The 16161-nt window shown below is 35.8% G+C and overlaps 1 protein-coding gene across 1 annotated transcript in view; it reads left to right on the top strand.

Moving 5' to 3' along the window:
• The window catches only part of GUCY1A2 (guanylate cyclase 1 soluble subunit alpha 2), a 442918-nt gene extending 426975 nt beyond the window's left edge, over positions 1-15943 (top strand). Inside the window, exon 8 of the mRNA XM_069080535.1 lies at positions 5411-15943. Coding sequence (XP_068936636.1) covers positions 5411-5618 — 208 coding nt within the window. The 3' untranslated portion in view covers positions 5619-15943. The remainder of the gene's footprint in view (positions 1-5410) is intronic.
• Positions 15944-16161: the final 218 nt, after the last annotated feature.

Here is a 16161-nt window from a genome sequence, read left to right on the forward strand (position 1 = left end):
TCAGCTTCATTGCTCGGTTAAGAAGATTAGTGAAGAGAGGAGGCAGTAGGTTATTTGTTCATTCTAGAAGCCCTAGATCAAGATCCAGTCAGTTGTGCTAAGAAGATAGGTGTGGGTTTGTCCATGTCCAGAAACTCTACAACCATAGACTTAGAGTGAGAAGAAACCTCAGAGGTCAAACAGACCAACCCTGTCATTTTGCAGATGAATAAACTAAAACACAGAGAGTATCAAGGATTTGCCAAAGGCTAGTTGGTAGAACTGGAATTAAAAACAAGGCCTTATCAAGTGTTCATTACATTGTACCACATTGCTATCACTTTTTATAATTAAAAGTGTTTAGCTGATATTTTCATCAAAATTTCAGATTTAGAAAATGGATAGAGTATGCACAAAGTCCAATATACAAATCTTCATCACATTTGTAAGCTTGAACATTTCACCTCATCTTCAGGATGGTTGATTTTGAAGGCTGGAGGTGAACTTTTGTTGATAGAAGCTATTTTGCTGCCCAGCCTGGTTTCTCCCAGAAGTCTTTTGTGGTAAATAATAATTGCCTCTTGTTTACCAGCTTACAAGGATATTTTTATCTCCTGGGAGTTAGGGATTGTGAGGTGTGATGTCAGCTGAGCCTAGCCTAATGAATGAGGCCCCATTTCCATGCACCTCTTAGTTCTTCAGGGCTATGGATATGTGGGCAGTAATAGCATGCATGCTACTGATGTTTGTAGGCCTATCCATGGTGCTGACTATTCTTTAAAAATCCCCTCAGTTAAAGGACAGTATTGAGGTTTGTAGAAATGAATAATGGTACAATAAACTGGCATTTCCATGGCTTCTTAATACTTATAATGTGTGCTGCTAAATATGAGTGTGCATCAACAAATCATCTACCCTAGGTATTAATTTATATTTATGTAGAATTTAAGCTTCCATATCAGTTCTTTGCTGCAGAAGGAGTGGATTGTATTAGCAGACAGATCACTAGAACGAATAGGGAAACATTAACTTCATAATGTGCTTCTGAGACTACCAAAGGAGTCTGAACTGATCAGTGTCTAAATATACAATCCCTGAATAAACATTTGATCATTTGTTCAAGTCCATGATTTAGATATCTCTCTTCATCAGGTGTGCTATTTAAAACAACTCCCAGTTTACTCAGATTGTCTTGTTAGTTTCAGGCTGAATGTTTACATTTCTAGGTTTCAGGAGCACAGGCATACTGCATTGTAGACAGAATAGAAATTCAGGAACTGGGTTAAATTATCCTTTAGGTCTTTTCCTTCTATTATTCTCCTTCCCTTTCCCTGTCCTCTGTCTCTCTGTGTCCCTGTCCCTGTGTCTCTCTGTCTCTCTCTCTCTTCTCATCTCCTCCCTCTCATCCTCCTTTTCTCTTTCTGTTTATGTCTCCCGCTGTTTTCTTCCTCTTTCTCTTCGTATCTCTTTCTCTCTCTTAAATGGAAATTATTTCTGTTCAATTTTATCAATAACAAAATTGTGTACTTTCTCAAGAGCCTAACCAAATGTAGACTATGTAGAGTGATTATCAGTGCTGCATATTGAAGGTATCAAGAGATAAATTAATTGTAAAAATATTTTCTTCTCTGCCAAAATGCAGAGAGCTGGGAGGGGGGAGGAAGGGGGTAGTGCCATGGACAGGAGAGATGACCAGCTGATGCCACTTTCTAAGGAGAAACTGGCAGGAAAAAAAGAGAAGTTTCATAGGTGAAAATCCTGTTAAACTCTTCATTGTTGGTCTATGGATTTCCATTACAGCAAAATGCAAGCATTTAGGTAAAATATACATTGTGAAAGAAACAAAAACTCAGAGCCATTAAAAATAATGGAAATTTTTAGCCCATATTTTCTATTTGTTGGATTTTTTCTTTTTATTCTCAGGAAACAGTAAAAGATATTTTGTTTATACTTCATTTGCTGACCACTGTAACCTTCAATAATCTTCTTAACTCCTAAAGAACTTAAAATTATAGAATTGTTTATTAAGGCCAGTTCATTTCATCAAGTATTTATTAGATACCCATTATGTACAAGGCACTGTGGGTACAGTAGCTACTGGACAAAAAAGTAACAATCCCACTCCTTCAAGGTCTGTAAGGGAAGAGTAATAACACTTTCATATTTTTGTATTTATAGCTCAATGCTTATCCCAAAGCCTGGCATGTAGTGGGAGCTTAATAAATGCTTCTTGATCCATGGAGCTTAATGCAGTCTAAGATTGCATTAGCTTTCTTGGGTGTTATATCTCCCTCTTGACTCATATTGAATTTAGTGTCCTCTAAAAGTTCCAGATTATTTTTTTAGGATTAATGTCTTTCTAGACATTTTCCCATACTATTAAACTTGTGAAGTTGGTTTCTTTTTTCCAAGTGGAAAAATTTAAATTTGTCCTTATTAGATTTGTCTCAGCTTGGGAGCTATGACAGCCAGCTACTAATCAGATTTAGTCTTGAACCATTTGTCTGAATTGGCATTTCTAAACCTTGTAGCCCTTGTAGAGAAAATAGGGCAGGACCAGAGGGAAAGAGAAGCAGTACAGAAAAGTGAGTAGAAAATTGATCTCAGAGTCTCAAAAAGCTGGGTTTAAGACCTTTTTCTGACACGGATTATCTGTGTGACCCTATGTAAGTCAAGGTCAGTAAACCTCTCAGTGGACCTAGACAACTTTGTGAAGCTGTAAGTTGAAGAAGGCCATGATCTGCTTAGTTGTAGGGTACTTCTCACTAAGAGATCTTTACACCAGTGGTGTCAAACTCAAAAATAAATTGGGGGGAGGGGAACTAAAACACATATAAGGATCCCTGCAGCAGTGAGTGTATTGACTTGGAAAAACACATACTAACATTATCTATGTTGTATTTTTATTTATTGTGCTAGATATTTCCCAATTTCATTTTAATCTGGTTTGGACAGGAGTGTTGGGGAGGGGAGCGGGGTATCCTGTCTGACACATCTACTCAGCACCAGGAAAATCAAAGAGAAAAATGGAGGAAAGAAGTTAAAATGGAATAAGTCCTAGGGCTTGGTATATGAGTTTAAGAGAAATAATGGCATGGGCATGAGGGTGTCTGTTGTTGTTATTCATCCCTAGTTCTCAAAGAAGATCAATGACATCACTAAGGTGATATCTTGACTTGCTCATGAATTCAATTTAAGTGAAGAAGAGCTGGGCAAAATTTTCTGTTTCCCTTGGGAGATTTGATTAATTGACTGCAAACTCAAAATGTGTCAGTAGGGAGACAAGTTTTTTTTTTTTAACTAATGAAATCTTAGGTGGCATTAATAGAAATACAGTATCAAGAAGGAAAGGAATAAGTCTTCATATACTCTCTGATGGCCCTACAAATCCTGAAATCACCTGTTTAGTTTTGGGCAGCCTATAGAGAAGGGGAAGACTCGAATGAGGAAGAGCATGCCAGAGGCACATTATATGAAGGAACTTAGTAAACACAGCCTGAAAAACAGTTATAGGGGGCATAAAGTCTGTAACCCCTAGAAGGCACAAACTAGGTCCAATAAATAGAAGCTGCATAGAAGTGGATTTTGACTTAATATAAGTAAGAACTTCATAACAACTAGTACACAATGAAAATGAAAATGGGCTCTGTTGCATTGTGGTGAAGGAGAGATGAGATGGCCATGTTGTAGAGAGAATGCATGTACAGGGAAAATGTTGAACTGGATGGCTATTCAGGTCCCTTGTAACTTTTTTCATTCTGTGAAACTGATATTTATATCTTATACAATTTGTTTTTTTTCTCCCAAAATGTTAATGCCTTATATATTTTCATGATTCATGCATGGACAATGATATATTTTGGTGATGATCTCAGTCTAGTTAATTGAAAAACATCTAACTCAACTCAAATGCTGCCTTCTGTAGGCTTTTCCTAATACCCATAGCTGTTAGTGGTAGAAAGACAGGTATGTGGTTTGTGTGAGACTCAGTTTGCCCCAGAGAATAAGCTTTTGAGGGCAATTGTTATTCTTCAGAACATGAAAGAACCCTTCTAGGAACTGGCCATGATCAACAAATAGGAAGGTTTCTCAAAACCTTTCTCTTAGCCTCCATTTACTCATTTGTAAAATAACATTTGCACCATCTACCTCATGGAGTTGGTGATAGAAAAGTTCTTTGTAAGCCTTAAAGATATAGATGTGTGCATATGTATATGTATAAATATTTTCAGTTATTATTTATGATGATTATAAAATTGACATTTTGAGTAGCATGTGAAGTTGTTTACTGTTCCTAGCATCAAATTAATCAGAGAAGGGACTAAACGTATTTTTGAGTAATACTTCTCAAATATTTTGTTTTCAACATTTAAAAATGAACAAACCTTGGGCACTCGTACTAAGACAGTCAGTCAGTAAATGTTGTGCTAAAAGCTGGGGATACAAAAAGAGACAAAATACAGTCCTTGCTGTCAGGGAGCTCATAGTCTAATAGGGCAGAGAGACAACAAGCAAACAAAAATGTACAGACAAGCTACATATCAGGATAAATAAGAAATAACAAAAAGAAGAAGACATTAGAGTTGAAGGATTGGGAAAACTTCATATAGAAGATTGGATTTTAATTTTAATTTAAAGGAATCCATAGGCAGAAATGAGAAGGGAAAGCATCCAGGCATGGGAGATAGAATGAGTAGAGAGGAGAGAGATGGAGTGTCTTGTTTATGGAACAGCAAAGAGACCAGTGTCATGGGATTAAATATTATATGATGGGGAATAAGGTGTATGAAGACTAGAAATGTAGAAGGGGACTAGGTTATGAAGGACTTTGAATGACAAGAAGAGCATTTTGTGTTTAATCTTGGAGGTGATGGGGAACCATTGCAGTTTATTGAGTAGGAAGGGAGTAGCAGCAAGTGACATTATAACAGACAGCAAGTGGTATTTCCAAACATTCATCCACAAAAAGACTCTCCATCTCTAGGTTCTGGGCTTTCTAGGTCTGTCTCCCATGTCTAAAATGCCCTTCATTTTCCACTCTGACTACTGACCTCCCTGGCTTCCTTTAAATCTCAACTAAAATCCCACCTCCTGCAAGAAGCATTCCCCAATGCCTCTTAATTACAGTCCTTTCTGTCTCTTAATTATTTTCCATTTATCCTGTATATATCTGACTTTGTATATATGTATTGTCATGTTGCCCCCAATGTTAGATTATAATCTCCTTGAGAGCAGAGACTGTCTTTTGCCTCTTCTGTATCCCCAGCACTTAGCAAGTGCTTGGCACAAAGTAGAAGCTTAATAGATTTTTATTGAATTGAATTTGATAATTCATTATAGATAGGCTCCCTGGAAGGTCTGCATGAGCTGTTTGAAGTCTGTGCCTTTCTTTCTTAGTCATTTTGTTGATATTCCATTTCCTTGTCACCAGGTTATTGAAGAGAGAAGATAGTTTTACTTTCATTCCTCGGTCTCGCGAAGAGCTTCCAGACAACTTTCCAAAGGAAATCCCTGGGATCTGTTATTTCCTGGAGCTCACAACTGGTCCCAAGCAGCCAAAGCCCTCAATCTCTTCAACTCGAATGAAGAAGGTTTCCTACAACATTGGCACCATGTTCCTTCGGGAGACAAGCCTATGAGACCTGCTGCAGATCAAAGACTCATCACAAAAGCACAAGCCCAGAACCTGTGTCTGGACAGAAAAGTGAAGAGAGATCCTTTCTCCTTCACTGCATCATCCTGGGCAAGCAGTACGATCTCTGTGTAATGTCACGCAATAATACTAGAATAAGGTGGGTGATGGCTGTCAGTAAACAATCTGGAGGGGAAGACAATTAAGGGAATCATATACATCCATCCCTAAAAGAGGTATTATTGGTCACTTTAAACAAGTAAATTATAATCATGGTCCCTTTATCAAATAAAACCTAAAAATAAACTTGGGTTTTCCATTTGATATCCATGAGGTGACATGACCTTAAGAATTGTACCCACTGAAAAAAAAGGAGAGCCATTGTGGAGTCTGCATCCTTAGAATCAATGTGTTATTCAGTAAAGGAAATTTTATAATTTTTTGGAAGAGACATTTCATACAGATACCATAGAGGTTTGGTCAACTTCCCAGCCAGAGAAATTGTAACTGAGTAAAATATTTTAGGGATATTACCTATTTTTATACATCTTTCTCTTTCTGGATAATAGCATTTCACATAACAATTGAACCAGCTTTTCAGAGTATCCTACTGTATATTTGGTGTATTATGTAACTTTAACCTAATAATTTAATGTGGTTACACTGACTTAGAAAGATTAGTATCAGATAGAGATGACTTCAGTGGGGATTTCATATGTGCAGAAAACCCTGTCTGTCTGCCTAGTAGACATGTCTTTCAAATATAACTATTGTAATGTGAAATTTAAAAGAAGTAGAGTTCCTAGAAGCAGATTAAATAATAAATGAGTAAAGATAAATCTTTTGCCCCTCTTCATCAAAAATTTGTAGTAATTTGCAAAAGAAAATTACTTTGTTCCCTCTGATGATTTTCATACAGGCATTTTAAAATGTAGGTAGGTATTGGGACATGCTAAATTATATCCTACAATATAATACTGATTAAGCACGTACCCTGTATAGAGCACTGCACACATGTAATGTACTAAATGCCACTATCTCTATATTTCCTTTCTTTCTGAGTTAGTGTGAATGATGATAGATTGTTGCCTCATAAGGATGGAACAGGGTTACTTACAACTCTTGTAAGTTACTTCCAATGAATGTGGGCATTAGTTCAAAATTTTCCCAAGATTAACGATATTTTAATTGGTCTATTTTCTGGTATGACATAAAATAGAAATTCCTATTGTATGGTTTGGAAAAATAAAAAACAACAAGGACAAATTCTCCTACAGTTTGATGGATGCTACTTTTCACAATAAGTGACTCCCCATCATGGAAATTTGAGTAGGTCTACTATATTCAGACCTGGTGAAGTCCTCCTGCCCGCAATCACTGCAGTAGCTTGCAGGCTTTTATTGCATGATTCCCTAAAATTGAACCCTCTTTGCCCTGACCAACATTGCATGAAAAAAGGAATCTACACCATTACTAACCTACCCTGAAGTCAGGGGCACTGTTGTAAGAATAATGAGTTTGGAACCAAGATAAATCCAAAAGGCCTGTTCTAATTAATAATCTGGAATCATTTGTTCTATAGCTATATTGTGATGTCTGGCTATTTCCTTACTCCATGGTTACTCATTGCTCTCTTTCCCCCGGCAGTGATTAGTAACGAAGATATATTGAATTCTATGATTTTTTTTCTTTTCTCTAGGTCAGAGATTTGAGTTACAGTGTGATTTGCTCACTGCTGTAGCACAGCTAAGGATGAGAGATTTAAAACTGTCTTTCTAAAAAAATGATTTCTAATTGTGAGACTTAATAAATGCTCCAAAAGTTGTCTGAACTACATGCATGGGAAATCCTTTTAGATATACAAAATATGTCTTGTAATCATTATTATCCATCTAATTGTTGTGCTTTAATCTCACCCTTCAATAGAATACTGGCAAAGCATTATTTTAGATGGAGAGGATAGACTATATTTCCTGCCCCATTCAGTCTTCTCTACTTCCTCTAGGATAAGAGCTTTGCCTACCACCATCTAAAGGAGAGAATGCCAAGGCCATCATGTCAGGAGTCTTCCCTACTTAACTCCTAGGGTGCTTCAGACCAATTCTAGGCCTTGATGGCCTAGGTAGACATAGAGTTCAGCAGCCCCCTTCCCAAAGTAGGAGATATCTTGGCTACCTGATAGTATATGGGCACTTAAAGATAGAATATGACTCATTATAGGATCATGTTAGTTCTTATATTCATTTATGGAAGCTAGATTTTGCCAAATGAATTTTCATGTATTGGTGAACATTTTCATTTATGAAGAGGGATGAATATGTAATCATATATATGTAAATACATATATATTCATCACATAAGCTCCTATAAATTATATGTATTCATGTGTGTGTAACCATATGGCTGCAAGAAGCTTCCAGCATCCATTCATTCCGTTCCTTTGCCTTTTGTGGTAGATTTTCCCTAAATATCCAAACAGAGAAATGGCCACAATAGGTTTATGGAGCAGTGAGTAAGAAGATTCCAAACTTTCCTGGATAACCATTGTCTAATGAGGAGAATAAGATCAAGTGAGGAAAGAGTTGTGCGCAGTGTAAACTCTCATTTTATTAGAATCAACTGATTTCAACATTGGTTTATGCAATTCACTTACAGAAAAAAAAGGAAATCTATATTACTATATTAATTTATATTTCTGTCACAGATGCCAAATTAAACAATTTAGCATAGATCCAGTTACATGTGTGTATACATATAGCGATGCCATACTCAGGATAGGAACTTAATTTTTTTTTTTCATTCAGTAAGATCTAATCTTGCTCTATGAAGTTCTGTTCTGAAGCTGTCATCCACTTTGTTTCTTTGTTGCCTCTGTCTTATTATTGATTATTTAAGTTCCTATGTTGCTATCTGTCTTTGCAAGGTGCTGTAAGTAATATTTATAAATCTGTTCATAGCCATGGAATTAAGAAACTGTGAAAAGCAGTATATTTCCATTATAGAGCAATTAAGTCTAAAGTTTCCACTTTCTTCTAATTAGGAATATGAATTGAAATGAGTGTGTAACAATTTTGATGAATGACTCTTGCTTCTTTACATCATGGATTTACTTGACTGATGTCTGCACTGATATTTTACCTTTTGAAAAAAAAACGGTCTTTCACCCAGAATCTCCTATATATCAAAGGATATCAGAATGAAATGAAATTGACTGCCCCTCATAGAAATCTGGAGATATTATAGTGCAGAATCATTTTAAAAGCATTTGTTTTTAAGCTTTATTTGCAAAAATTATGCTTTTGGGAGATAGTATCTATGGTGTGACTCTCCTAATATACTCACAAGGAGCTAATTTGGAGTGACTTGATAATCATAGCCCTCAGTGTAAGAAATTGATGTCAATATCACCATGGAGATAATACCAATGTTGAGAAATATACTCAAATGGAAACACAACAATTATTTAGCAAAATCATAATCCATCAAAATGTGTAAAGAACATATAGAGCATGCTCAGGATAAAACTGAATAACAGTAATTAATCAAAATCATTGATAGTGATTTAAAATAGGAGGTTCTGTGCTTTTGCATCATGGGAACTAGATAATTAAAGATGTTTCCCTTAGAAACAAATTTACCTAGGTCAGCTCTTGGTGAAGATGTTGGGAGAAACAAAACTTGTGATAGATTTACCAGTATTATCACTTACCTCTGTACTTAAATCCTATTTGTTACTAATTAATCACTGTTTAGATTTTACATTACTTTCCCCTTACAATGTGTGGGACTCTGTGATCTGTGGACCAGCTATGATTTGGGGAGTGAGTCTAGTGTTTGACACTTAATGGAGAGCCCGGAAATTCATTACTTTAAATGTATGAGGCTCATGGGTTGTCCAGCAATGAGGTATCTGAAATTTAATGTTTTATTAGGAGGACATTTTGGCATCTAATAAACAATGCCTTCTTGAATGCAGCCACAACTTTTATTTTAAAACTGATCATAAGAATACCTGATACCACATCTTTATAGATTGCATGTGATAATTTCTGCTAAATTGTAAAATACCAAGAGGCAACTCAAGTTCATTATCATTATCATTAGCATGAAAAAAAATGTATTCACTGTCATCTGGCTGCCTGCTAGTATTTAGGACAGGTGCTGTGGGTTTTTAGGGTAGGGATTAGAAACGTTCTGGATTTGTGCCAGAGGATGAAATACCAGCCTGCCTTGGTGTGCAATTTTGATCAGCATTTAGCCTCTTCTTTACATTTTATTTTTCCATTGTCACTCCATGCTAATATCAGATATTTTCAACATTCTTTCTCATCGGTCCACATCTCCCCCTGGGCAATAGGGGCTAGATTGAGGCTTACTAAAAGTATCAAGCTTCACCATCCATTATTGTTGCATTATTGGTATTTGGTATCTCTATCTCATTCCATATTTTAGTCCTGTAATGCCATATTAAAATAGTTCAGAGTATATAAAGCACAAAACCTTTATCATGGTTAACAGAATCACTCTAAAATTAAAATATTTCTTAAGTATTCCATAGTCACATATATATCCTATATGTGCATATATACATATATGTGCAAATGTATACATATATGTTTTCACTTTTCATTTCATTAACTCCTTCCTTGGACTAATTGATTTCATATGACTTCATTGAATTTTCCCTTAGACTTACTCTTGATTCAGAACAGGTTCAGAAGTGCCAAGGACTAACCTAGTAACAAGAAGAGATCCAAATCAGAAATACAGATGGTAAATCTCTATTTGCATATTTACATCAACAGACTATTAAAAACATGTATCTAGTGCCACTGGGTACCTAGTATTGCCTAGTACAAATATTTTGAGTGTTTAGAGCTGGGATCAGAAACCATAAAATTCTAATTTGCTCCTGAATGTATTGTACAACTGATGAAATAACCATTCTGTGACATACTGGACACCCACTTAGGAACATGTACTGTACAGTATATTAAAGATCATTTGATTTGGATCACTGTAAAATATACACATTAGAATGGCATTGTGTTATCAGATATTAAAATAATTATCTGGCACAAAGAAGCAACTTCATGTGGCACGGAACATGTTAACCTCTGCTGTCCGCATTAAAGAATAACTCCATCCACATGAATGTACTATTGTTTAGTAAGTAAAATGTATTGGGTAGCTTTAAAATGTGTCTTTATAGCTTTATTTAAAAAACATGACATCATATATAACACTAATATAAACTTGGTTATGTATTATGGGCACTGAGTTATTTTATTTTGCTAGATGCAACTAACTATTGTTAGTATTCTAATCCAAGATGTAGCAGAATTGTAGCCAAAACCTACTTTGTCATAATGTTTTTATATGAATCTACTATGTCATAAGTCTCACTTAAAAAATTTTAAAATTTTTTAAAGATAAATGGATGGCAGTTTACTGAAGCTCCATTTGGCTTGGAAGGGCAAAGGAGGTATAAGAAGATTGATATGACCATTCTATTAGATTTAGTTCATATCCACCTTAAATGTTTGGTAAACAGAAAATAGTCTTGTACATGGCAATCTATGCAAAATGGAAGGTGTCAGTCAAGTGCCTCATGAGACTTCACATCCATATTAAGGGAATCGTCTAGTTGACAGGAAGAGCACTCATGGATTAGCTATGAAATTTTGAAAACAGTGACTTACTGGGGATGAAGTAAACACTGACAATGAATAAGAAATGTATCATTCCAACTGGAGTTATTTTCCCAAAGTATTTCACTTCAGGCTTCAGGGATCCTCATATAATGGCTTCCATGAGAATTAAAACCACTTCAGTTTCAAATTCAGGGATTGTATTTTCTAAGCATGATTCTTCATGCTTGACAAGTCTTCACTGACACACACAAGAGAAAACTGTGGCTCCCTAATATCAGTTATTAGGTTTCATCAGTAAAAGGATTATATATTTAGTTAATGCCAAATGCATGTAGCATAGAACAAGGTTTACTGAACCACAACAAAGATGGAAAAAACTTTGAGCTTATGGAAATTTTTTAATTTGCAGTCAGAAATTTCATGAAGAATGCTTTGACATTAATGAGTGCAAAGTCGCCAAGTTAGCCATGGTTGTCACTATGTGTTTTTTAATATTAAATTGTACATATGTCTAAAATTTATTCCCAAGCAATACCTTCTCATGCTAACTCTTAAAGCAATAACTTAAGCCATGGTAATGATAATACATGCAACATACTTCTGTGTGAGGTAATCACTAAAATCCTGGGAAAATGCCGAAACTACGTACAAAAGCAATAACAAAGCATGATGTGGGTTATTTAAAGATTTCTCTTCCACAGTCTCCAGGATGCCATAATAACTGAGGTACAGAACAAAGCAGATGAGCTCTTTAATCTATCTCAGATGTCATTGATTTGCCAATCTGCTACTAAGTAATTATTGTCCCTTACATAATTATTCCTCGGATCTAAATAACAAACATATGGAGAATCTCTCTCATACCATGATTTCTGCCTATGATTTTTTTTCTGTGAAGTTTCAGTCATGTTGAAGATGAATAGCAGAATAGGAATAATTGTACAATGGATACTGTGATGAAACAATAGATTTTGTAGGAACAATGGGGTCTCCTTGTAGTGACAGCTAACTAAAATGTTAGTCCATGGTGAACAAGTTCTTGGGAGAGGAAGGGTTGAATGGGAAAGGGTCACTTTAAAAAAACAGACTTGTGATTTCATCAGCAAAGGCTATCAATTAGGGATTGAAAAGCGTTTATGTAAGGGTGATTATTGTCTTTAGGATGTGAATTTCTGAAAGTCTTGCTGGATGACCAACTAAAGCAAAAAAATGGATATGTAGAAATAACTACCTATTTAAGCAATGCTGGAGAAGAGTGAGAAAGAGAAACCTTAAGTGACTATTCTGGTGTTTTGAATGTTGCTACTTAATATTTATTCTTAATCCAGTAGGGGTAGTTGTATGAAAGATAACCAGAACTATAAAAGATAATGATCCTTGAATCACCTAGAACCCTAGGTCAGAAGGTAACTTGAGTATCCAAACTTTCTTTTAGGAAAAAAAAAGGTAGAAATTTATCTTCATCCTACATGACTCTGGGAAGGAGGGTAAGAATTGAAGCCTTTAAAAAAAAAACAAATAGGAAGCTAGTTTGGCCCAATTAGATGTCATCTCCTCCATTCTATCATTAACCTTGGAAAAGAAGAGAATGTAGGCCAGTACAAGTACATGTACTGCCCTGAAATAGGGCATAAGAATTGTAATCTATCACTATTCCTGGAAAAATAACTTGCTTAATACCCCCTTGCCTGGGAAGGAAAGATTCATCACCTAACAAATTGAATCGGAATTTTGTTTCATTCAAGAAATTCAGCAAGAAACTCCCCCCCACCCCCTACCTTAGCCACAACCTTTTAAATAAAAAAGTATTTGAATACTTATCAATTGCTATATATGCTGTCAGTATTTAATAAATAATAAAAACCCTGTTTTAATGGCCAAGCATTGACACCAGTTTTAACATTCTAAGATAACCTAGTTACTTTTATATAGGATACTAATTTTCAGTATTTGCTTAAGCCATTGTGGCTAATTAAACTGACAACCTAAAAGAAAAGCTGAATGTAAAAACAAGACCATTTGGGATACATTTTGATTTCACTGGCGGGCGAAAGGAGGAATTTGTGTGGATTCAATGATATGATAGATAGTACAAGAGGGACTTGGACCGATTCTACCTTGGGGTAATGTCAGCTATGAGAAGAGCTACTTCTTGGTACCTCTGCTTTTCCTGATGATATTCCTCTTGTGTTATTGTCTAACTATAGTTCCTCACTCAATAGATGCATGAAACAGAAAAAGATGTTTGGGGGTTGGAGGGAGGAATGATGTAGGCAACTATGAATAATGGGAACCAAGGCTTTTGCATTTTTTCCTTCCTTTTAAAAGATATGGGGAGTATTAGGAGAATGACAGCTCCCATGGAGAGCACTACTGGTTTAATGAAACCCAAATGGTTTCCCTAGCCTATTGTTCTCTCCTGTTTCAAAGACACAAACTTCACAAGCCCCACATCTTTCTCAGGAGGCAGTGCCAGCCTCTTGGCAGCGGCACATTTCATCAGGACTGGGATTAGTTGTTCATGGAGCTCTAAATAGAAACCCTGTGAATGTGGCAGATAAGGCTAGACTCGGTTACAGTGGTGAAGGTAAATCAGTGTCAGAACATCTGGAGCGATGGGACAAAGAAAGCTGAATGCTGAACCTAACCACATGCCTCAGGAGAATGAAGTAAAATTAGCACAGGCCAGTGGAGTACTGAAAGGAAAGTGATTTTTAAAAACAATCTTTCCTTTTCTTCACATTCCTGAGTTTCTTATTCAAGCTGCTTAAATAGTTTGTATTTATGTGGTACAGGGTTTTAAAAGGTTGATCACTTGTGTTTAGGTTTTTCCAGACACCTAATTCTCATCTCAGAGAAATCCTTTGAACAAATTCAGTCTATAAAGTAAAATCAGTACATTAAATGTCCTTTTAGTTTATTAATCTTCTGGCCAGCTGTAACAGATTCTAATTTTCTTTTTCTTATGTGTTGCTTTTTGTTTTAACAAATTCTATCAATTGACTTGGAAAATTCAAGATAGGGATTGTAAAATAATTTTTAGCATATTACATTAATTTATATGTGTATATGTGTGCAGAGGGGCTTCTACCTGCCCATCTAATATTGTCCTCAACTTTGGCCTATGTTGTTGACAGGATAGGTTTCTTATGCAATTCCCAATACTGAAAATAGAGTAGGAGTAGAAAATTGGTTCATGAGATCATAGATTAAATGCTAGAAAGACCTTGAGATGTATGCAAATCCTTCAATTTACAGAGGAGGAAACAGAAAAATAGAGAGATTAAGTGATATTACCAAGGTCACACAAATAGCATATGGCAAAGCCAGGATTCAAAGCCAGGCCCTTTGATTCCAAGTCCAGGGTATGTTCACCTGTGCTCTATTTCTTACATGCATATGCATCTTGAGCACCCAATTCTCTGAAGTCAGAATAAATGAAAGAATGAATATAAATAAAAAATGTAACTATATAAAATTGAAAAAAAAATTCAATGTGATTGGGGATGAGGAGAAAAAATTGTTTTCTGTTAATTTAAAAAGTTATTTTTAAAGGAAAATTAATAAGAAGAAAAGATTGGGAAGAAATAAGAAATAACAGTACCCGGGAATGGTTGAGATTTTTCAATATTTTGTAGTTTGATTTGTGTGAAGTCCCATAGGCAGGAAATGGATCTGAATCTATATTCTCTTTAGTGCACTAGTATAGCTCTTATTCAATGGTAATATCCTGGTGTGTGGTAGGAAGTGACTCTTTACTCTGCATATATTCATGTGAATTTTTAAAGGTTCATCCAGACCCATGAAGCGAAAAAGAAGTCAGATGTGATCAAATGAATTTGAGGCTTCCGTATGCCTCCCAAATATTGTCCTCATCTTGGACCTGTGCTGTTACTTAATGGAAATGGAATATAAGTAATTGAAGACAAAATAACCATTAAAATCAATCCTACAAATTTCATAGGTGATATCCATGCAATAGTTTAGTTTTTTTAAGCACCTTATATGCTTTATTTCTTTTGACCCTTACAACAATCCTGTGAGGCAGATACTACAGGTATTCCTGTATTTTGTAAGTAAGAACCTGAGGTTCAGGAAGGTTATGGGAGAAAAGAAGGTAGAGAGGAAGGAAGGAAAAAAGAAAGAAAAGAGAAATGGGGAAGGAGAGGTTAAGGAAGGAAGAAAAGAGAAAAAAGGTGGAAAGAAGGAAGAATGGAAGAAAGGAAGGAAGTGGGGAAGGAATGAAGAAAGTAAGGGAGGAAGAGAGGGAGGGAGGAAAAAAGGAAGGGAAATGAAGAAAAGAAAAAAGAAAGGGAGGGGGAGGTGGAAGAAGGAAGGAAAGAGAAAGAATAAAATACTGATGGTATGAAGCAAGGAGGAATGAAAGGAAGGAAGGAAAGAAAAATAAAGAGAATAAAGAAAGAAGGAAGAGAGGGAGAGATGGAGGAAGGAAGGAAAGAGAAGGAAAAAATGACTGGTGGAAGGAAAGAGAGAGGGAGGGATGAAAAGAAGGGAAGAAGGAAGGAAAAAAGAAATAAGGGAGGGATAAATGGAGGAAGGAAGAAAAGAAAGGAAAAGGTGAAAGGAATGAAAGAAGAAATCAAGGAAGGAGGAAGAAAGGGAAAATGAAAAAAGAAAGAAGCGAGCGAAAGATGGGGGAAAGAAAGAGAAAGAAAAACAGACTGACAGAAGGAAAGGAGGCAAGAAAGGGAGGAAGGAAAGAAAAAGAAAGAATAAAATAGAAAGAAAGAGAGAAGAAAAAGAGGGAGAGATAGAGGAAGGAAGGAAAGAGAACCAAAAAAAAAGACTAACAAAAGGAAGGGAGGAAGGTTGAGATTTGAAGAGATCATATAATTCACCCCTCCCCCATTTTACAGATGATAAAAGTGAAGCTCA

Source organism: Petaurus breviceps, unplaced genomic scaffold (genome assembly GCF_028583685.1).
Source record: "Petaurus breviceps papuanus isolate PSGF00001 unplaced genomic scaffold, PetGlider_PUasm1.0 91133, whole genome shotgun sequence".
NCBI lineage: Eukaryota > Metazoa > Chordata > Mammalia > Diprotodontia > Petauridae > Petaurus > Petaurus breviceps.